Source organism: Pongo abelii, chromosome 3 (genome assembly GCF_028885655.2).
Source record: "Pongo abelii isolate AG06213 chromosome 3, NHGRI_mPonAbe1-v2.0_pri, whole genome shotgun sequence".
Lineage (NCBI taxonomy): Eukaryota > Metazoa > Chordata > Mammalia > Primates > Hominidae > Pongo > Pongo abelii.
Window position 1 is genome coordinate 173000493 of NC_071988.2, and position 24529 is coordinate 173025021.

Below are 24529 nucleotides of genomic sequence, written 5' to 3' on the forward strand. Positions count from 1 at the left end.
CAACTATTGTGGATCAGAAGTTTTCTTATTTGTGATAACCTTTGCATTTGTCTTCTAAAGTCCTCTGGGAGCATCTCCTTATGTCTGACCTATTCATAGACAGGTTTACAGTCTTCAGCAGGTAATGAATTCTATTAATTTGCTCATTTAACTAGAATATAAAGTTGCATTGTGGCAGTGTTTTAAATCACAAAGGAGTTACAATGACACATAAAAGGGTATATAAATTCAGGGAAAGGTCCTCAGAGATAAAGGAAAACCCCTTCAACTTAACTCTTCCTTCACTTTCTTCCAGTTCCTCTTAAAAACAAAAACATACAAAATGTCTAGCAGTTATTGTAGGATTCATATTTCTATAGGATTTAATTATTTCTCATGACAAAAATACTTCAACCTTCTAAAAACTGGATAAACACCAAAAGGCCAAAATAAAATGCAGCAAACGATGAAACTATCTCTGCTCATGCTGAGACCAGGCTGCAGGAAGCATTGGCATAGACTGTGCTTTGCTGCTTTCTTTATGTCCTGCACTGATGTTGGAGAGTTGCTTAGGTAAGCTTCTATCAGCAGGTTCATGATGTATTTTCATCAGAATTTTAACCCATTGTCACCTTTTAAACAAGTTTTCTTTGTAATTAAAAAGACACAATGAGAATCTGAATTATCACCATGTGAAGTGTTTTCTTTTAAAATAAAGAATAAATAAATAATAGAGATGGGTTCTTGTTATGTGGCCCAGGTTAGTCTTGAACTCCTGGTCTCAAGCAATCCTCCCACCTCAGCCTCCCAAAGTACTGGGATACAGGTCTGAGCCACCACGCCTGGCCTTGGAGTGTTTTAAGCTTGATAATTCTTCATGATATAGATGGTTATCTCCTTTGTATTTTGTGCAAAAGAACACAAATAAAACTTACTTAACACAATGAGATGAAACACATTCTCTTTTCCCATTTCCTCCTTCTGGGATATCAATCTAGTAAAGATAAAATCAAGGCAACAATTATAGTTTTTTCAGATTTTCATAAGATAAATTTAAGGTTAAGTAATTAGAAAGTACATGACTGAAATCGATCGGTTTAGCTAGGTGTTAATCTGATTAGGAGAAACTACAGGTGCTAAATGGTAAAAAAAATCCTGAATTTGGATTAAAAAAAAAAAGTGTAACTTGTGAAGTAGCCTTCCTTGAGTTGCCAATCAATTCTCTTATTTACTGGAATAACCACATTAATATCACTCTAATTTTGACTGAATTTTCTCTATCCCATTTTTTTTTTTTTTTTTTTTTTGAGACAGGGTCTTACTCTGTCACCCAGGCTGGAGTGCAGCAGCACAATCAGAACTCACTGCAGCCTCGACCTCCCAGCCTCAAGTGATCCTCTTGCTTTAGCCCCCACAAGTAGCTGGGACTACAGGTGCGCACCACCACACCCGGCAAATTTTTGTATTTTTAGTAGAAACAGGGTTTCACCATTGTTGCCTGGGCTGGTCTTGAACTCTTGGACTCAAGCAATCTGCCTGCCTTGGCCTCCCAAAGTGCTGGTATTATAGGTGTGAGCTGCCGCACCCTGCCAGCTCTATCCCATATTTTCCAGGTTGAAAACTGCAGCTGAGAAGGACTTAAGATAGAAATCAGGCATTCCCAAAAAGAGCCCGCATCGCCAAGTCAATCCTAAGCCAAAAGAGCAAAGCTGGAGGCATCACACTACCTGACTTCAAACTATACTACAAGGCTACAGTAACCAAAACAGCATGGTACTGGTACCAAAACAGAGATATAGATCAATGGAACAGAACAGAGCCCTCAGAAATAACACCACATATCTACAACTATCTGATCTTTGACAAACCTGAGAAAAACAAGCAATGGGGAAAGGATTCCCTATTTAATAAATGGTGCTGGGAAAACTGGCTAGCCATATGTAGAAAGCTGAAACTGGATCCCTTCCATACACCTTATACAAAAATTAATTCAAGATGGATTAAAGACTTAAACATTTGACCGAAAACCATAAAAACCCTAGAAGAAAACCTAGGCATTACCATTCAGGACATAGGCATGGGCAAGGACTTCATGTCTAAAACACCAAAAGCAATGGCAACAAAAGCCAAAACTGACAAATGGGATCTAATTAAACTAAAGAGCTTCTGCACAGCAAAAGAAACTACCATCAGAGTGAACAGGCAACCTACAAAATGGGAGAAAATTTTCGCAACCTACTCATCTGACAAAGGGCTAATATCCAGAATCTACAATTAACTCCAACAAATTTACAAGAAAAAAACAAACAACCCCACCAAAAAGTGGGTGAAGGATATGAACAGACACTTCTCAAAAGAAGACATTTATGCAGCCAAAAAGCACATGAAAAAATGCTCACCATCACTGGCCATCAGAGAAATGCAAATCAAAACCACAATGAGATACCATCTCACACCAGTTAGAATGGCAATCATTAAAAAGTCAGGAAACAACAGGTGCTGGAGAGGATGTGGAGAAACAGGAACACTTTTACACTGTTGGTGGGAATGTAAACTAGTTCAACCATTGTGGAAGTCAGTGTGGCGATTCCTCAGGGATCTAGAACTAGAAATATCATTTGACCCAGCCATCCCATTACTGGGTATATACCCAAAGGATTATAAATCATGCTGCTATAAAGACACATGCACACATATGTTTATTGCGGCACTATTCACAATAGCAAAGACTTGGAACCAACCCAAATGTCCAACAATAATGTGGCACATATACACCATGGAATACTATGCAGCTATAAAAAATGATGAGTTCATGTCCTTTGTAGGGACATGGATGAAATTGGAAATCATCATTCTCAGTAAACTATCGCAAGAACAAAAAACCAAACACCGCATATTCTCACTCATAGGTGGGAATCGAACAATGAGAACACATGGACACAGGAAGGGGAACATCACACTCTGGGGACTGTTGTGGGGTGGGGGGGAGGGGGGAGGGATAGCTTTAGGAGATATACCTAATGCTAAATGACGAGTTAATGGGTGCAGCACACCAGCATGGCACATGTATACATATGTAACTAACCTGCACATTGTGCACATGTACCCTAAAACTTAAAGTATAATAAAAAAAAAAAAAAAGAAATCAGGTATTAGGCATTCACAGTGCCATGCATTAGCCCTACCATACCTACTCCAAGCGTTGGTAGAATCCCGCAATACTTCTCTGATCCCAAGATAAAACATTTCAATAAAACTTTGGATTCTTGGGCTAGGCACAGTGGCTCACGCCTGTAATCCCAGCACTCTGGGAAGATCAGGAGTTCGAGACTAGCCCGGCCCGGGTGACAACAGAGAGACTGTCTCAAAAACAAAACAAAACAAAACAAAACAAAACAAAACAAAACAAAAACAACTTGTGGATTCTCTTCACATTTATAACTGAAATATTTTCCCCCTTCAACATGAATAGGGAAGAAAGGAATCTGTATTTAGCAAACTAAGTGGCAAGCACTTTGTTTTATTCTATTTATTTATTTTTTGAGAAAGGGTCTCACTCTGTTGCCCAGGCTGGAGTACAGTGGCGTGATCATGGCTCACTGCAGCCTTGCCCTCCCATGCTCACACCATTCTCCCACTTCAGCCTCCCAAGTAGCTGGGACTACACACGCGTGACACCATGCCAAGTTAATTTTTCAATTTTTTGTGGGGACAGGGTCTCACTATGTTGCCCAGGCTGGTCTTGAACTCCTGAGCTCAAGTGATCTTCCCTACTGCCTCAGCCTCCCAAAGTGTTGGGATTACAGGCATGAGCCACTGTGCCCAGCCAAGCACTTAATATAATATCTCATTTACAAGGCTCAGTAGAGGAGGGCTGGGTTGCAATAAAATATTTGGCTATAATGCATGCAATCTAAAACTACTTAAAGCTTGAGGTTTATATTAAATAAATCGGTGCCTTCTTGATGAATTTTAAAGGTTTGAAGTTTTAAAACAATTTTTTAAACTTGTGGGCTTAGAAATAACACTTATACCAATAATGTGGCAGATTCTGTGTGATTGATTTCAGTGTGGTAATTGTGCTTTTTAAAGTACTGCTACATTGGGCAGAAGAAAAATGAGGAAGAGTGCTAAAACAAACATTATTCTTAGTATTAATTTACAGAATGTGGTTGAATTTCTCCAAAGAATCAAGGCATAGATACACTGGACAATGTTTAATGCCTACCCTTCATAATCCAAGAGACTCAAATTCATTTCTATTTGAAGAATTCAGATTTTGTTAGTCTTGTTTTCTAATTTTCTGATGTAATGGAATTTATTTACTTTTTCCTTCCAAATAAGCTGTTAATGCTGTTAAGCTAGATTTACGGATATTTCACAGAATCAGTAAGTTATATCAGGGACCGAGTCATCCTATTCCAATTGATAGAAATGTGTGAGGGCAGTCTGATTTTATCCCCATGTTTCACACAGCCATCTGGGCTTACACACAGCTCTCACACACAGGAATGCTTTCACAAGTTAGGCCGTGAGGGTATATAAAATTCTGGTGCTTTAATATAATTTTCCTAATCAGATTAGAAATTATTTTGTGGGTACAACCATTAATGAACCACTATCTCCAATACAAATACTTCTGTATTCCCAAATAGGTTTTTTTTTTAAAGACGGAGATAAATAAGAATGGAAAAGATGAAAGAAACTCAAACCAAAATGTACTCCAAAGAAAAGAAGTGGTACCATAACCTCAGAGAACATCTCTACAGGATAAGCTTCTATCACTGAATTCATGTTCACTAAATGTTTCAAAGAATTACCATACATCCTTAAGTGCTTAACTCTCCAAGAACAGCTGATTCACCAGTTGACCTATGGTGGTCTTTCACTTTAGGATTTCAGACAGCATTTAGGCATTAAGTTCTAACACCCCATAATATAATAATTAACCATCACCTAGTTGACCAAATCTTTATTTTTGAATTTTCCAAATGCCAAATGAATCAATGAAAAAGAGAGAACTAGAATCTGGGTTTCTAGTTATTTTTCCCAACCTACAAGTCACATAGAACCCATTGAGTATATGTCCAAATTAAAACAAATACAACCCACTTACAATCACTTTGACATAGTTGGCAGGAAATATGCCAATCTGGTTTCTACAGTTCCCTCTGTACCAATCTGTATCTATCTTCTCCAGAAGATAAACAATTTCTCCAGAAGTGAGGTTCAAATCATCAACTTGCTCTGTAATATAAAATTATAATTACATATGATGAATTATCCTGGTTGCAGATTTGATAAAAGCACAAAGTAGCATTTAGTTGTGTCCACTGAGGCAGTTATGTTCCACTGATTCTGAGAACAGATTATACTAATCAAATCGACTTAAAAAATGCTATTCTTTTTTTGGACATTGTTATGAGCTCCCTTCTTAAAGACCAAATTAGATATATTTACCATGCTTTGATTGATGGGAAATGGTTGAAAAAAACACTATTGTGTTAGCAAACGTTTCCTACTGTGCCAATATAAACCCATGCTGAATACACACTGAACAATGAAAAAAGTTTATAGATATGGTATAATATTCTTATTATTCTCAATCATGCTTAAAAATCATTTTAATTTCAAATATTAACTAAGGGAGTACTACAACTCTTTAGCAAATAAGTTTATCCATACCAAAACAAAAATCAGCCATCAAGTGGATAAAAAGAGACTGTAAGTAAACCAGGAGTTTATTTGTAGCCTTGGATATGAAGGGTATTTTAAAAATTATTACAAAAGTACTTATATTATGGGTGGGCATGGGTGGCTCATGCCTGTTATCTCAGCACTTTAAGAAGCTAAGGTGGGAGGATCACTTGAGGCCAGGAGTTCAAGACCAGCCTGGGCAACATAGCGAGACCATGTCCCTAGGAAAAAAAAAAATTAGCCAGGTGTAGTGGCACCCCTGTAGTCCTAGCTACTGGGGAAGCTGAGGGAGGAGGATCACTTGAGTCCAGGAGTTCAAGGTTATAGTGATTGCGCCATTGCACTCAAGCCTAGGCAACAGAGCAAGATCTTGTCTCACAAAAATAAATAAATAAATAAATAAATAAAGTTACTTTGATCTCATAGGTAAGTAGCAGCTGAGACAACTTTGAAGACAAAAGAACTTCAGTTATTAAGTTAGGATTAACTTTATTACAATTGTTTTTTTGTTGTTGTTTTTTGAAACGGGGTTTTGCTCTTGTTGCCCAGGGTACAATGGCACAATCTCAGCTCACTGCAACCTCTGCCTCCCAGGTTCAAGCGATTCTCCTGACTCAGCCTCCCAAGTAGCTGGGATTACAGGCATGCGTCACCACGCCTGGCTACTTTTTTGTATTTATAGAGACGGTGTTTCAACATGTTGGTCAGACTGGTCTGGACTCCCGACCTCAGGGGATCCATCCACCTTGGCCTCACAAAGTGCTGGGATTACATGTGTAAGCCACCGTGCCCAGCCATATTACAATTGTTCATTAGTACCATTTTTTTTTTTTTCTTTTTTGAGACGGAGTCTCACTCTGTCCCCCAGGCTGGAGTGCAGTGGCATGATCTCAGCTCACTGCAACTTCCGCCTCTGGGGTTCACACCATTCTCCTGCCTCAGACTCCCGAATAGCTGGACTACAGGCGCCCGCCACCATGCTCGGCTAATTTTTTGTATTTTTAGTAGAGACGGGGTTTCACCGTGTTAGCCAGGATGGTCTCAATCTCCTGACCTCGTGATCTGCCTGCCTTGGCCTCCCAAAGTGCTGATTACAGGCGTGAGCCACCACGCCTGGCCTAGTACCCACTATTTTGAAAGAGTTAAAAATTTGAGACTGGTAGGCAATTTGCAATGTTCATTTGTAAGGGAAAGTCTCTCTCTCTCTCTCTCTTTCTCTTTCTCAGGGAGCTTCAAAGGCAAGGGTATACAACTAAGCTTTCTGGAATGGCTGGTACAATCAACCCTTCTTGAAGTGGAGTCCTGGATAAGATGACCTCTCCAGTCTAGGACTCTATAGGCACAGAAAATGAAGAAGGATGTCCTTGAGAGGCTAACCCCCGGCAGGGAAAAAGACTTACTCCTGGATCCTGTGGTTCTCCCACTGTATTATTTACATCCTTACCTGCTGGGAAATCATGAAGAACGACAGCATGAGGAGCACCACTGTCAACAGGCTTCTGAGCGTGGCTTGGATCCTTAGGGGGAAGAAAGGGCTGTGAATGAAGTGTGCAGGATAGATGGTGGATTTATTATTCACTCTGAGACCAATTTTTTTTTCTCATTAGAGTCCTCTTGACACAATTACATTATGAGTACATGATGCAAACCACACAGTTGAGCCAAACAAGGGAATTATTATCAAGTTGAAGAAGAATGTGTCCTTGCCAAGGGAGGACGAAAATCTCAATTAAAATATCCCCCAGTATGTTTTCTTTTTGCTTTTTTAAGCTGAGAGAGTAAAACAAAAGGGAACTGTTTATTTATTTTTAAACAGTATCTATTCTACCCCAAAGTAGGGTTTTTGACCTCTTTCCCTTTCAAGCATAGCTTTTTCCTTAAAACTGTGATCAAGACAGAGTCTTAAAAGTTGTATCTTTATTAGGATGGGAAAAGAAGAAAGTTCTATGATTTATGCTCTTGCCTTTTGTAACGAAAGGAGCTAATGACTTTCCACAGAAGTATAATTCACAAAAAGTAAAATCCATTTCATTTATTACCACTTAACTAAGTGCCTTTTCTAATTCGAAAGCAATGCTACCTCCCATGCCTGGTCTGCATTTTGTATTTAATCTGAATGGTTTCTTCAACAGTAGTTCTAAATAAATTAGCAAAAAGAATCTAACATTCTCTATCCATCTAGCCAAATGCCTAGATTGGCCAGAGGAGAAGGCAAAGCTGAAGAGTGACCTCTTCTTATTGACTAGCAACTGTTATTCTTAGTTTCTTTATATCAAGAGACAGGCTTATCCTCATCATCATCAAATCCCACTGAAGGATATTATTTGGAGTTATAAGTTAACACTCTTCAACACTGGCAAGCCTGTGAAATAAATAAAGGCAGATTTTTGTGCCCTTTCTTGTCTCTTCACCTCCTCTAATAACTCTTGTCCCCTTAGAGACGTCCTGAGACATCTATACCTCTGCCCTTCCCCTGGCCATGATGCACCAGGCTGATTGCAGTGCAGTGTGAATGATGGCCCACTTTCTCCATGTCAACCCTGCAGCACCTCTGCTGAGATCTTTTCTAAATCTCAGCTGCTCTTTCAACCAAAATGCACCTGCAGAAACAAAACTTTCATTCTCTCGAGTTAGGTAAACTGAAATATAACTTAAGACTCTAATGGCTAATGTAGCTTACTATATTAGCTTACTAAGAAGACCCTAAATTTTTTTCATGGACTGCTTAATGCTTTTCTCTAAATAAATGAACAATATGGAAATTTCATGAATTCTGAGATATTTTAGGTCTGACATGGCTTTTTTTTCTTTGACACAGGGTCTTGCTCTGTCACCTAGGCTGTAGTGTAGTGGCACAATCACAGCTCACTGCAGCCTTGACCTCCAGGGGTTAAGTTATCTTCCCATTTCAGTCCCCCAAAGTAGCTGGGACTACAGACAAGCACTACCATGCCTGGCTAATTTTTGTATTTTTTGTAGAGATGGGGTCTCGCCACATTGCCCAGGCTGGTCTCAAACTCCTGGGCTCAGGTGATCCACCCATCTTGGCCTCCCAAAGTGCTGGGATTACAGGCGTGAGCCACCGTGCCCAGCCTGGAGTGGCTTTTAATAATTATTCAGCATGGACAACATAAGAAATGCCATATCTACAAAAAAATAAAAAATTAGCCAGGCATGGTGATAGACCCCTGTGGTCCCACCTATTAGGGATGCAGAGGTGTGAGGATCTCTTGAGCCCAGGAACTCGAGGCTGCAGTGAGCTATGACTGTGCCACTGTACTCTGACTTGGATGACTGAGTGACTGTCTCCAAAAAAAGTTAAACAAATTAATTATTATTTATATAATGTGTTATACATGTGCATGTGTGATTTTCATTTTTTTCTGATTTACATCTGTGGAGAAAAAGGAATTACTATTCAATAAGTAGTATTAGGCTAGATGTCTATCCATTTGGAAAAAATGATGTCAGAGACCTACCACACACCAAACACAAACATGAAATCTCCAAATGGACCAGAGGCCTAAACATAAACCAATCCTTGGAGGGAGGGGATAATTTGTGCCTCCCAGCCACACATTTTCCCTTCTCTGCCTTCAATGTATGGATATCACTGGCAATGCTGCTCATCAACCCAGCCTAGCAGGTGAAGGGCAAGAGGAACAGGCTAGACAGGGTTGCCAACAAGCGGTCCATACAATTCAGACCACACCACTGGGGTAGGTATCTGGTAGGTAAATATAACATAATGCAAAGGTCTTTCTAATATGACTATAACTGCTAATGCAAATGGTTTTGTAATATTAAGAATAGCTAATATTTACTGCTCATTCACTATGTGCTACTCACTGTGTTAAATACCTTATATGCATTAGCTCAATGAATTCATTAAACATCTTTGAGATATAACCCACATACAATAAAATTTACCCACTGAAAGTGAACATGGCTGTAGTATATTCATAGAATTATCCAACCATCACCGTAACCCAAGTGCAGAACACTTTTATCACTCCCCAAAGAAACCTCCTAATTAGGTGTCACTCCCCAGTTACCCTCCCCTCAGCCCCAGGCAACCAGTAGTCTACTTTCTGTCTCTATGGATTTATCTATTCTGGACTTCTACACAAATAAAATCATATAATCTGTCAACTCTGAAGACAACTCTGTGGGCAGTTATCTCACACATTAAAAAAATAAAGTTTAGAGAAGTTAAATAACCACCGAAGAAGGTAGAAGGGGAACCAAATTCCACTTCCCTGAAACCCAGGTCTGGGGTCTCAATCATGTACCAGGCAACAACCTTCCACTTTTCCCATAATCTGTCTGATTCAACCACAACTGGTCATGTTCATTCAATATTTTCTGTTTGCCAAGTTAGGGCAAAGTACAACACATTCGTAGAGATATTTACCTTAAAACTAGGCTTTCAAATAGGTAAGTTTTATTTTAAAAAAAGTAACAATAGCCATGAACCCAGAAGCATAAAGGAGGATTCATTTCATTATCACCAATAGCTGCCCATCAGAGGCCAACTCTCTGCAAATCTATAGTAAAAGATGAGAAGGTGGTATTTAAGGTGAAAAGAACTTTGCACTGTTATAAAAGACTAACTTTTGGCTGGGCATGGTGACCCATACCTGTAATCTGAACACTTTGGGAGGGCCATGCAGGCAGATGGCTTAGCCCAGGAGTTTCAGACCAGCCCTGGCAACATAGTGAGACCCTGTCTCTACAAAAAATTTTAAAAATTGCCAGGCATGGTGGTGTACACCTGTAGTCCCAGCTACTCAGGAGGCTGAGGTGGGAGGATTGCTTGAGCCGGGAAGGTCAAGGCTGTAGTGATCATATCACTGCATTTCAGCCTGGGCAACAGAGTGAGACCTTGTCTCCAAAAAAAAAAAAAAAAAAAAAAAGAAAGAAAACAAAAAAAATTCTAATTTTTTTTAGCTTCTATTTTTCACAAAGGAAAGCTTTTTGGCAGTATAACTCCCACTGTTGCCATGAGTGTGTTCTGAAAGAGGAAGGACAGCTATGACAGATGGATAATGCTGTACCAAAACAGAGAAAATGAGTCAGTGGAGAACTTGCCCCGTGGGAGCTAAAGTAAGGATGTTCATATTCCAGCAGAAGCCACCTTAACACAGATCTCCTCTGCTCTCCAAATACAATTTTTTAGTTTCTTAGCAAGCTTCAAAAGATAAACTGCCTTCTAAGAAGAAAAAATGGGAAAAGATTATGAAAACTAGGATAAACGGCAAACCAAGTATTTTACCTGATCACTATTATTTTTCATATTTATTTTTTTATTTGTATTTTTTTTTCAAGACAGAGTCTCGCTCTATGGCCCAGGCTGGAGTGCAGTGAAGAAAACAAAACACAGGGTAGTCACTCTGTATCGAAGTGATTAGTATGGCAGTGACAAGTCTCTTAGTAGTAATTTATTCTAAAAGTGAAATAAAATGCTACTGTAATTTTTACTCTGGTTAAAATAAATGTGCTAATAAAAACCTGAAGATGAGATATAATTAAGAGTTCCATGAAATGTGCTGCTATGTGTGATATGAGGGCTGTAACAATATTAATTCCTTACATTTGGTCTGCTTCTAAGATGTTCATCAAGTGGAGTGATAATCTTCATTTGAGACAGGTGAACTCTGCCAGTGTCTTCTCCCTTTTGGCACTCCAAGTAATTATTTTCCGTCTGCTTCAGCATCACAAGTACATCCCCACGCTGTAAGGTACAATACCACTCTCTGAAGCAATTATTATTTAATAAAACATTATTACTTTTTCACATTTTCATCTTTGGAGCCTAAAGCATTCAATAATGTGTAATGGTAGTAACAGAGGCCAGTAATTTTTTTTTTTTACATTAACCAGTAAGGAAAGAGCGCTACTTTACCTTACAAGAGAGTTCTCCGGGGTTTTGCGAGACAATATCTTCATTGGCAATTCCATGAGGCACAGACAGCTTAAACATAAACCAACAAAAGGCTTATTCACAATCAAATAACCTCCTCTTAAGTTGCTGATCATTTAGGAATTTGGCATGTGTGTGCCTAAAGTGCACCTTCTCCAGCAGCTAAACTCACCTGGCTTCATCACGCTCTAGATCAATGGGGCCTGCCATTTCTCATGGATGTTAAGAGGCTCTTGGGAGTTGGAGTTAGGTCCATAGAACCACAAGAGCTAAACATGGCCTAACATTCCCTTAATGACCATAACCAGGAAGTTCCGTTCTATAGGACAAGATCCGCCAAGTCCCCTGGGGGTTTGAAGGAGAAACACCCAGCACTTGACCTCACAGCCAGTTCAATTCAGGGTTCTTACAATGGTGGCCTCTGAAGGCTGATCAGTGATTGGAGCCCTCCGTGTACTGCCTGCCTGTTTCCAGAGACCTTGAAGCTCTTCTTCTCCTAGAGTCTCTCTGATACCAAGTGTCTACTTAAATCCATTTCATGGCCTGATTCCAGCCACTTCCTGGTCCACTCAGCTCTGTCTGATCTTAGAATGGTTTTTACATCTGTACTGGACCTTGTCCAGGGGGCTCTGTTCCCTGCTTTGGAAAATTTTAGCTGATGAGTGCACATCAGAGGGTCTGTACTATATAAAAGGCATACCCAGGAAATGCAATCACACAAGCTCACATCCAACATGGGAAGAAGGCTGCCTGGGCCTTGGGTCACCCAGGAGCAAAGATCCACAGTGCAAGGATGTGGCCCTGTACAGCTGGCTTGGTGGTGCTGTTTCCCAACATCTTTGTCAGATTCCTAGGGCTTCCAAAGTACCCAGATTCCTGGCTAGCAATTTAATGGTACTGTAGGCATGCAATAAATGAAAGATTTGAAGAATTATTTTGTAATGAGACATACAGCTCTCTATATATCACCATTTTGAATGTATTGAGTTTTAAAAAATGCTTTATTGACATTATACGACTATGCTAAGAACTGTCAGGCCTCTGAGCCCAAGCTAAGCCATTGTGACCTGCACGTATACATCCAGATGGCCTGAAGCAGCTGAAGAACCACAAAAGATGACATTCCACCATTGTGATTTGTTCCTGCCCCACCCCAACTAATCAATCGACCTTGTTATGTTCCTCCCTGGGACAATGAGTCTCCTGATCTCCCCACCCTGCACCTTGTGACCCCCGCCCCTGCCCGCAAGAGAACAACCCCCTTTAACTGCAATTTTCCACTACCTACCCAAATCCTTTAAAACTGCCCACTCCTGTCTCCCTTTGCTGACTCCTTTTTTGGACTCAGCCCACCTGCACCCAGGTGAAATAAACAGCCTGTTGCTCTCACAAAGCCTGTTTGGTGGTCTCTTCACACAGACGTGTGTGACAAGAACCAAACGTGAAATCTGGTTCCCCTTGAGAAAGGGCTCTTAACAGAATGGCCAAATCAAGTAGAGGCTACGATTGGCATTATGGTTAGGAGCAGGCGTCAGAGCCAGCTGACCTGTTCTCAAATCTTGCTCTACCATTAACTGGATTCGCAACCCTGGGCATGTTACTTTATGTCTCTGTTTCTTATTTTCCTCACTTGTTCAAGGAGGATAATAATATCTACCTTACAAGGTTGGTGTGAGGAATAAATGAGTTATTTAATATATACATAAAGTGCTTCAAACAGCGCCTGGCTCATAATTAGTACTCAATATACATCAACTACTGTTATTTATTAATTAAGTAATCTATCCCAAAGAATGCCCCTGGGTTTTAGAAATTAAAGTTTTATCAGTTTAAGTGAATATTAATATATATGAATATACTGCCTCCTTCTTATTTGCCTTTACCCTTCTCTAAGGAGGATTTTTTAAAAACCCTGAACAGCTTAAAGAAAAAATAATTCCTGGCTCAATGATGGAAATGTAACACAATATAGAATTATTAATTGCTGTTCTTGTTACAAGCTACTCTGTCATTCAATTGTTAAAAAGTGTAAGCAGTCCTGCTCTCCTGATCATTTTTCTTTTTTATTTTTTTTTAAAAAGAGTCTCATTCTGTCACCCAGGCTGGAGTGCAGTGGCATGATCTTGGCTCACTGAAACCTCCATCTCCTGGGTTCAAGCAGTTGGCTTCCCAAAGTGCTGGGATTACAGGTGTGAGCCACTGTGCCCGGCCTCCTTATCATTTTTATTTGTTTTATATTTTTCAGGTTAACCTGATCAAAGTAGAGAACACGTCAACTCTGTTTTTTTGGTTATTGTTGTTGTTTTGTATTTTTGAGATGGAGTCTCACTGTTGCCCAGGCTGGAGTGCAGTGGCACAATCTCGGCTCACTGCAACCTCTGCCTCCCGGGTTCAAGCAATTCTCCTGCCTCAACTTCTGGAGTAGCTGGGATTACAGGCATGTGCCAACACGCCCAGCTAATTTTTGCATTTTTAGTAGAGACGGAGGTTTCACCATGTTGGCCAGGCTGGTCTCAAACTCCCGACCTCAAGTGATCCACCCGCCTCGGCCTCCCAAAGTGCTGGGATTACAGGCATGAGCCACCACCCAGCAACTCTGTCTTTTAACTGTGGGAAATGCAGGCAAAGGTTTAGGTCATTTGATGAGAAAAACATTAAAAGAGAACAAAATCATCTCAACTATTGATGAAAACTTCTAACTTGTAACTATTAAATGGACCATGATAATTATTGGGCTTACAAAAGGGGAAAATGAGGGAAAAACTATCCATCTTAGTAAGAACTTTCTACTTCATTTTAAAATTTACTCAAGGGGAAAAGGAGTTATTAGATATAAACTATATCAAGATATAAACTATAAGCCAGGAGTGGAGGCATGTTCCCATAGCCCCAGCTACTCAGGAGTGTGAAGCAGGAGGATCCCTGAGCTCAGGAGGTCGAGACTGCAGTGCACTATGATTGCAGCAGTGCACTATGATGCATCACTGCACTCCAGCCTGGGTGATAGAGCAACACTCCATCTCTTAAATGAAAGGAAAAACAAAAGATATAAACTATAGTATCTGTCAGAGTTACTCCCATTAGTATAACCCACTGGGTCAGGTTTTTCAGAATTTCTGTTTGGTCCAGCCAGGCAGCAAGTTACAAGCCTGGCCTGCCCTGCTTTCTCTCCCCTTTCCCTACATTTCTCCTAATAATGAAACCCTGCCTTAAAGACGTAGGTGTTTTGTTTGTTTGCTTTGAGACAGAGTCTTGCTCTGTTGCCCAGGCTGGAGTGCAGTGGTGCAATCTTGGCTCACTGCAACCTCTGCCTCCCAGGCTCAAGCAATTCTCACGCCTCAGCCTCCTGAGTAGCTAGGATTACAGGATTGTGCCAACACGCCTGGGTAATTTTTTGTAATTTTAGTAGAGACAGAGTTTCACCACGTTGGCCAGCTGGTCTCAAACTTTTGGCCTCAAGCTGATCCACCAGCCTCAGCTTCCCAAAGTGCTGGGATCATAGGTGTGAGCCACTGTGCCCAACCAAGACCTAGAATTTATTATGGCCTACTCATCTAAAGCACTCTCGGCGTCAAGCGACAATTCCACATTTGTTCCATCATCTTTTTCTAAGGAATAATGAATCTTATATATACTTTAGGGCACACCTCTTGACCACAAACATTTTTAAAAGCTAAATTTACCATGTATTTACTGTAGAGAGGGTGTCCTGGTTTGGGGCGAGGGGGTAGCACCGGATCTTGATTTTTAAAAACTTGACTCTTGGCTTTTGAGAGTCCAGTTGCCAAGTCACTTTGTTTTTTCTGAAGATCCATGTCAGAAGAGGATCGATTAAAAGGCAGTTTCTTATTAGATCTTCTGGTTGCAGAAAGCTTTGGGGGAGGTGGTCTCTCAGGGGGCACCTTGGTTGGAGGCTGTTGAGTTGGAATGGTTTTTCCATTCACAGGTCTGAAAGTCAATGTAGTAGCCATGAGTCAGTGTTTTGATCAGTATTAAATTCTGTTCTGTCCTGTCTTAACACACACACACACACACACACACACACACACACACACAGCTTTCTGCTAGTGGAATACAATTTACTGAAACATGCAGGGTATGCTATTTTTGAGCAAACGACTGCTGCATTAAACATTACATTATTAGAGGAAATGCCATGATGTTCCAGCTTCCTCTTATCTTGCGCTAGAGATTCATTAGTTCAAGACAAACAAGCATTTACTATCATGAGCTCTCTAAGGTCCCATTTGCTCTTAAACACATCATGACTATTTCTGGAAACTAAGCACTTTCTACCAAAGTCTGAGATGCAAAGCTTATAATAAGATACGATGTATGTGTGCTGGGGTCTTATACATGATTAGAAAAGGAACATCAAAATCCCCTAATATTCATGTTATAGGCGTTACTATTAAAAGTCTAATTTAGATTAACATAAAGAAAGCTAGTTCTGAAAGGATAGGACAACTATTACTTTGAAAGCCTTTCCTTAATCCCTATGATAGAAATAATTTTCGGCCAGGCGTGGTGGCTCACGCCTGTAATCCCAGCACTTTGGGAGGCCCAGGTGGATGGATCATGAGGTCAAGAGATCGAGAACATCCTGGCCAACATGGTGAAACCCCATCTCTACTAAAAATACAAAAATTAGCTGGGCATGGTGGCTCATGCCTGTAGTCCCAGCTACTTGGGAGGCTGAGGCAGGAGAATCGCTTGAACCTGGGAGGCAGAGGTTGCAGTGAGCTGAGATCGCACCACTGTACTCCAGCCTGGTGGCAGAGCGAGACTCCGTCTCAAAATAATAAATAAATAAATAAATTTCAACATAGTAATAATGTCTTCTGATAGCATTACAGCCCTTTATTTGAATAGCTCTGGAACTCAGAAGGCAGTCACCTCTGAGCTCACAAAGCCAGTCTCCTTTGGAAATGCCAAAAACCAGTCTCTTAACCAGGAGGGTGTTTGTGTGCATGTATATGTATATTCTAGAAGTTGAGCTGTTTCAAGTTCAGAAATGAGTCTTGTTCATTTATTTGAGGAAATAAATGCTCTATGAATTGAACTGTGTTAAAAAGGGAGCAGAGATTCCCACAACCTACCGTTAGAAGCAGACTGTGGATTAGGGGCCTGGGTGAATTGGTGAGATTATTTTATCTCTAAAAAAAGATCCAAGGCCAACAACACTCAATCTTGGTGATAAAAAAGAGAGTTAGGTCTCTGAGTCATTAATTTTTCTCTAACTTTTCCCACATTTACTTACCTCGGTGGCAACCTTGGGGGTCCTCGCACAAAACCTCCTGTTTGACCTGGGTGGTGGGATTCCTGCAAGCAGCAGAGAATGCTTTTTAGTTAAGGTTAATCTGAAACAAGAACTCGTCAAGAGAAATTCTGGACAACCTTTTGGCTGGATCTACAAGTAGAAATGCAGTTGAATTAAAAGAGTTTTCAGACTTAAACAATATTAATTTATTTCTGCCTAAATTATTCATGTCCTAATACAAGTGAAAACACTGACAGGAAGAAACCAGTCTCCTGTTGCGGACCACAGCCTGAGCAATTGCACTGCATGGTCATGCATTCAGTGGATTCATGAGATATTAAGGGAAAATTTAAGCAGGCCCTGAAGATAATTTAAAAATGTATGTTATTGGCCGGGTGCGGTGGCTCACGCCTATAATCCCAGCACTTTGGGAGGCTGAGGAGGGTGGATCACGAGGTCAGGAGATTGAGACCATCCTGGCTAACACGGTGAAATCCCATCTCTAATAAAAATACAAAAAATTAGCTGGGCGTGGTGGCGGGCACCTGTAGTCCCAGCTACTTGGGAGGCTGAGGCAGGAGAATGGCGTGAACCTGGGAGGCAGAGGTTGCAGTGAGCCGAGATCGTGCCACTGCACTCTAGCCTGGGCAACAGAGCGAGACTCCATCTCAAAAAAAAACCAAACAAACAAACAAACAAAAATATATATATATATGCTCTTTATTCATTCCGTGATCACACGTAAGAAACATATTGCTCCTAAGTTTAAACACATAGTAAGTGGGATGGTTATTAGTTGGTTTTGCTTTGAATAGGCAGATCTTATCTCATCACTCTTTGGTTTCAACAATTTGCAGTGGGTTTTGAACTAGAAGGAGGTGGGAACGTAAAAGAAGCTTGCAGGATGGTCTGAGAGGAAGGCATGTGAGGAGAAATAGCTAAGGTCCAAGAAAGCAGTGTGCTTGTACCACTCCAGCAAAGGGGCTGGATGGGCTAAAAAGAGTTTTGTAGAAAAGAGGAAAAGAGTAAAGGAGAATAATGTGAAAAATAAAAGACAGGCACAGTTGGGATGTTTTATCCTAATGGTAGATGAGAGAAACTGGAAGTGTGGAGATTAATAGGAAGATTTCTGTAGGGGAAGGGTCAAACTGTTCAATTTAAACAGGTTTTCTGAACATGTTATAGCCCAAGGATTGGGAAATGAAGGTAATATGTGGAGAATATTTTCAGATCTTCTGTTGAGTGGGAAGCCAAAGGATCTCAAAGCCAAAATTTCTGTTTTTTGGGAGGGGGAAAAAGCCCTCACAAAATTTTTTTTTTTTTTTGGAGACAGAGTCTCCCTCTGTCCTCCAGGCTGGAGTGCAACGATGCAATCTCAGCTCAATGCAACCTCTGCATCCCAGGTTCAAGTGATTCTCCTGCCTCAGCTTCCCGAGTGGCTGAGACTACAGGCATGTGCCACCCACCTGGCTAATTTTCGTATTTTTAGTAGAGATGAGGTTTCACCATGTTGGCCAGGATGGTCTCAAACTCCTGACCTCAAGTGATCCACCCGCCTTGGCCTCCCAAAGTGCTGGGATTACAGGCATGAGCCACCACACCCAGTCCCTCACTAAATTCTTCTAATTCTGTGTGCGTTTTTTTTTTTTTTCCCACTTTTCCTACTTTCTAAGTCCCCAACACACTCAGGAAATAATATTTCCCCAAAACTTCATAAGAAAAAAAATGCTGACCCTTTAAATTACACTGCTTTTTTTTTTTTTTTTTTTTGTAAAGGATGTTTAATTAAAGCTTGGAAATCTTTGGGCTACTTCAGACTGTTTTTCTCCTTCTTATAAATGAGCCCAAACTCACTTTTATGATTTTTAAATTATACTGAATATTTATAACCTTTTCCTTAAATACCAAATGATTAATTGCCAATAACTGTGATCATTTAAACATGTTTCAATGTTATAAAATCCCATTTTAAAAAACAAATTAAGCTTGCCCTTAAAACTTGGTTTCACTAATGAGTTCAGTTAATGTAGTGAAGCCAGTAACCAGCTCATAAACCCTGCAATATTCCAGAATATAATCCATGCCTTATAATTACACTGCTGCCTATATTTTTCCTGACAAAAATTGCCATGATGCTTGAAAAATGCATTTAGTTCTTTGGCTACCTTTAAAATTAAAACAAACTCTAGCAGATAAGAAGAAATTTTAATTGCTTTTCTCAAAATTGTAATTGTTAGATACTTTGATAAAGAAAATTTAAAAAATAGATACATAAATTTGACATGGAAGGATGCAGATGATGTACTGTAATAAATGCACAGCATATGACCCTAATTTTGTACCAAATATTAGCTATAGTTTTTCCTGGGTGGTGGTATTTTTATGGGAAATTTTAAACATCTTTTTCTTAATTTGCAACAGTAAGAAAATTTTAAATCAGAAAAAAAGAGTAGCACATTCAAATTCTTTAGGGATGTTAGGCACATTCTGAAAGGCACTGCTGTATCTGACATACTCCAAATATTGAGAGAAGGAGACAGTTCTTGCAGGAGCCATTGTCTTAGTGCTTGCTGAAGTCTGGGTTTATGCCCAGGTTCTGCTGAGTCTTTGCAAGATAACTGATTAGGGACTTCCTCCTCGTGGGTATTCCACACATAACCTCAAGGCTCTCTGCATTTGCTTTTTGGCAGTTTTTCTCTAGCTCTGATATCCCTGAACTCTGGCTTTTAATTTGTTTGGACAAGCATTTTAGTTTCTGGTGAAGTTGGTTTTCCTGCTTGTATTGTCTCTGCAGATTCTATCTTTTTTGTTCATCTGCACTGGAATAATATTCCAATTTAAAAATAATTCCCCAGTGTTTTGCTATTTTCTCTCTCTCTCTCTCTTTTTTTTTTCTGAGATGGAGTCTCACTCTGTTGCCCAGGCTGGAGTGCAGTGGCATGATCTCAGCTCACTGAACCTCTGCCTCCCGGGTCCAAGCAATTCTCCCACTTCAGCCTCCAGAGTAGCTGGGATTACAGGCACGCGCCAGCATGCCTGGCTAATTTTTGTATTTTTAGTAGAGACGGGGTTTCACCATGTTGGCCACGCTGTTCTGGAACTCCTGACCTCAACTGATTCACCTGCCTCAGACTCCCAAAGTGCTGGGATTACAGAGGTGAGCCACTGTGCCTAGCCTTTTGCTACATATATATGTGTGTGTGTGTATATATATATATTTGAGACGTAGTCTTGCTCTGTCACCCAAGCTAGAGTGTAGTGGCACAATCTTGGCTCACTGCAACTTCCGCCTCCTGGGTTCAAGCAATTCTCTTGCCTCAGCCTCTTGAGTAGCTGTGATTACAGGCGCGTGCCACCATACCCGGCTAATTTTTGTATTTTTAGTAGAGATGGGGTTTCACCATTTTGGTCAGGCTGGTCTCAAATTCCTGACCTCATGATCCATCCACCTCAGCTTCTCAAAGTACTGGGATTACAGGCATGAGCCACCACGCCTGGCCGCTATATTTTTTTTAAAAAACAGGTATTTCTCCCAAGACCACACTCTTGTCTGCTGGAATTACTGAGTGGCCTCCATATGTTTCTTATCTTTTTTCTCCAAGAATTAGCACCACTTCTTTTTTTATTTTTTAGAGACAGGGTCTCGCTTTGTTGCCCAGGCTGGAGTACAGTGGCGCAATCTCAGCTCACTGCAACCTCCACCTCTGGGTTCAAGCGATTCTCCTGCGTCAGCCTCCCAAGTAGCTAGGATTACAGGCATGCTCCACCACGCCTGGCTAATTTTGTATTTTTAGTAGAGATGGGGTTTCATCATGTTGGTCACCTCAGGTGATCCACCTGTCTTAGCCTCCCAAAATGCTGGGAATACAGGCATGAGCCACTGTGCCTGGCCCACACCTTTAAGTCTTTATGGCCTCTGTTTCAAAATTCATTCAGTAATTGTAATTCTCAAAAAAAAAAAAAGGGATTTCTTAGGCACAGATTGACTTTCAGGTCCCAGAAATCTATATGCGTGACTTCAGGCAAATCATTTAACTTGTAGTCTGATTCTTCATCTCTTCTTCCTTCAGACTCAGTGTGTTTATTATGGTATGCATTTATTATAGTACAGTACTGAATGTTCTAACTCCCCTTATAAACAGTGCAGGACAGGATTTTCCTCATGTTGTCATGTGAGGTACAAACACAATTATGAATATGGTATCTCTCCATATTCATAATTTATTATGAATGTTTAATTTATTATACATTATTATACATGGTTTAATTTATTATAACTTCCCTTTTTTTTTTTTTTCTAAAATGTGGAAGTTGCTTCTGGACTGCTCAGCACTAAACATAATAATACTAACTATTTCTTTTCTTTTCTTTTCTTTTTTTTCTGAGATGGAGTCTTGCTCTGTCGCACAGGCTGGAGTGCAGTGGCGCGATCTCGGCTCACTGCAACCTCGTCCCCGTGGGTTCATGCAATTCTCCTGCCTCAGCCTCCCAAGTAGCTGGGACTAAAGGTGCATGACACCACACCCGGCTGATTTTTTTTTTTTTTTGAGACGGAGTTTCATTCTTGTTGCCCAGGCTGGAGTGCAATGGCGTGATCTCGGCTCACCACAACCTCCGCTTCCCAGGTTCAAGCAATTCTCCTGCCTCAGCCTCCCGAGCAGCTGGGATTACAGGCATGCACCACCACACCCAGCTAATTTTTTGGATTTTTAGTAGAGATGGGGTTTCTCCATGTTGGTCAGGCTGGTCTTGAACTCCCGAACTCAGGCGATCCGCCCACCTTGGCCTCCCAAAGTGCTGGGATTACAGGCGTGAGCCATTGCACCCGGCCCACACATGGCTAATTTTTGTATTTTTAGTGGAGATGGGGTTTCACAATGTTGGCCAGGCTGGTCTTGAACTCCTCACCTCAAGTGATCCACCCGCCTTGGCCTCCCAAAGTGCTGGGATTACAGGTGTGAGCCACCACACCCGTCCTCTTTTCTTTTTTTTTGAGACAGAGCCTTGCTCTCTTGCCCAAGCTGGAGTGCAGTGGCGCAATCTCAGCTCACTGCAACCTCTGCCTCCTGGGTTCAAGCAATTCTCGTGCCTCAGCCTCCTGAGTAGCTGGGACTACAGGTGTGTGCCACCACACCTGGCTCATTTTTGTATAATACTAACTATTTCTTTTTTTCTTCTGGAGACGAGTCTTGCTCTGTTGCCCAGGCTAGAGTGCAGTGGTACAATCTCGGCTCACTGCAACCTCCACTTCCTGAGTTCAAGCGATTCTCCTGCCTCAGCCTCCCAAGTAGATGAGATTACAGGCGCGCATCACCATGCCCGGCTAATTTTTGTATTTTTAGTAGAGATGAGGTTTCACCATGTTGGCCAGACTGATCTCAAACTCCTGATCTCAAGTGATCTGCCTGCCTTGGCCTCCCAAAGTGCTGGGATTACAGGTGTGAGCCACCGTGCACCCCAATACTATTTCAATAGAGCTTTATAGTTTACAAAGTCCATTACATACGATGGACATTACATATAATGGACATTAACGAATGATGTTTTACTTATTCATCATCACCCTCTCACTCCTTTTTATAACCATTTCAGAATAGAAGCCAGTAACCTTCTCAAGCAACTTTTCCTCCAAGGGAATTTGGGATTTTCCTATTTAACATTAGTATGGTAGGAACCCTACTATCCTCTTTTGGGCTTTCTTGGCCCAGATTTAATAAAATTTTATTACCAGTTACTTTGAAAATCACAAGTGATCACTAAATTTTAATTCATTCTTCAGGAAAATCTCATTAACTTGATATTGGCTAATTTAATTTAATGCCTCCTTCAAAGAAATTTTTCTTCGCCAGATGATTAGGTGGGCTTGCCTGTATAATAAGCATAGTTAATGCACAATGTAAAATCATGATGAAATTTGAACTGCAAATTTGGTTCAAAGACTTTAAAAGTTAATTTCTCTTAAAACAAGCCTTAAAGATCATATGCCATATGGACATTAAAAAAAAAAAGATTGTGGTCTGCGTGGTTGCTCACGCCTGTAATCCTGGCACTCTGAGAGGCCGAGGCGGATGGACCACTTGAGGTCAGGAGTTCAAGACCAGCCTGGCCAACATGATAAAACCCTGTCTCTACTAAAAATACAAAAAAAATTAGCTGGACATGGTGGTGTGCACCTGTATTCCCAGCTACTTGGGAGGCTGAGGCAGGAGAACTGCTTGAACCCAGGAGGTAGAGGTTGCAGTGAGCCGAAATCGTGCCACTGCACTCCAACCTGGGCGACACAGCGAGACTCCGTCTCAAAAAAAGAGTGTGATCTCATATCTAGGAAAACCTAAAGACTCTACCAAAAAAAACCCTCTTAGAATTGATAAATGAAATCAGTAAAGTTGCAGGATACAAAATTAATACACAAAAAATCAGTAACATTTCTATACGTGACAAAGAACTAGCTAAAAAAAGAAATTGAGAAGGCAATCCCATTTATGATAGCTACAAAAAGAAATATCTTGTAATAAATTTAACTAAGGAAGTGAAAGACCTCTACAAAGATAACTACAAAGCACCGATGGAAAAATGGAAGAAGATACAAAGGATACAAACAAACAGACATTCTATATTCATGGATTAGAAGAATTAATATTGTTAAAATGAGAATATTACCCAAAGAAATCTACAGATTCAATGCAATCCCTATCAAAATACAAATGACATTCTTTACAAACATAGAAAAAAAAATCCTAAAACTTCTACGGAACCACAAAAGGCCCTGAATAGTCAAAACAATCCTGAGCCAAAAGAACAAAGGTGGAGGCATCACCTACCAACTTTAAAATACACTACACAAAGATGTAGTAGCAAAAACAGCATGGACCTAGCATAATAACAGACACACAGGCCAAAGGAACAGAAGAGACAATCCAAAAATTAATCCACATATCTACAGCCAACTGATTTTTGACAAAAGTGCCAAGAACAGTCACTGGGGAAAGCACAGTCTCTTCAATAAATGGCACTGGGGAAAACTAGATATCCATATGCAGACGAATGAAACTAAACCCTCCCACTCACTCTTTATAAGACTCAACTCGAAGACCTAAATCTAAGACCTGAAACAATAAAACTACTAGAAGAAAGCAGGGAAAACACCTCAGGACATTGGTCTTAAAAAAGATTTTATGAATAAGACCTCAAAAGCACAGGCAACAAAAGTAAAAATAAACAAATGGGCTTATATCAACCAAAAATCTTTTGCACAGTAAAGGAAACAATCAATAGAATGAAAAGACAACCTACAAAATGGCAGGAAATATTTGCAAACTACTCATCTGATAGGGGATTAGTATCCAGAATACAAAAGAAACTCAAACATGGTAACAGCAAAAAACCCAAACAATCTGATTTTAAAATGGGCAAATAAACTTTGGGAGGTGAAGGCCGGATGACTGCTTGAATCCAGGAGTTCAAGAACAGCCTGGGCAATGTGGCAAAATCTGTCTCTACAAAAAATACAAAAAATTAGCTAAGTGTGGTGGCATGTGCCTATAGTTCCAGCTACTCAGGAGGCTGAGGTGGGAGGATAACCTGAGCCCAGGAAGTCAAGGCTGCAGTGAGCTGTGATCACACAACTGCACTCCAGCCCAGGAGACACAGTAAGACCGTATCTCAAAAAA

At 40.5% G+C, this 24529-nt stretch overlaps 1 protein-coding gene across 25 annotated transcripts in view; it reads right to left on the minus strand.

Annotated features, from left to right (window-relative positions):
• Positions 1-24529, minus strand: part of SH3D19 (SH3 domain containing 19) — a 202644-nt gene that overhangs the window by 13947 nt on the left and 164168 nt on the right. For 11 of the 25 annotated variants that reach the window (XM_024246587.3, XM_024246585.3, XM_054553568.2 and 8 more), the window contains 7 exons: positions 16860-16921; positions 15283-15547; positions 11582-11650; positions 11270-11410; positions 7121-7193; positions 5096-5226; positions 915-973 (listed from right to left, as the gene is read on the minus strand). In XM_024246587.3, the coding sequence (XP_024102355.2) occupies positions 915-973; positions 5096-5226; positions 7121-7193; positions 11270-11410; positions 11582-11650; positions 15283-15547; positions 16860-16921 (800 nt within the window). Of the gene's footprint in view, positions 1-914; positions 974-5095; positions 5227-7120; positions 7212-11269; positions 11411-11581; positions 11651-15282; positions 15548-16859; positions 16922-24529 lie in introns of all 25 variants that reach the window. The other 14 variants (XM_054553567.2, XM_054553562.2, XM_054553563.2 and 11 more) reach the window with 3 other exon arrangements.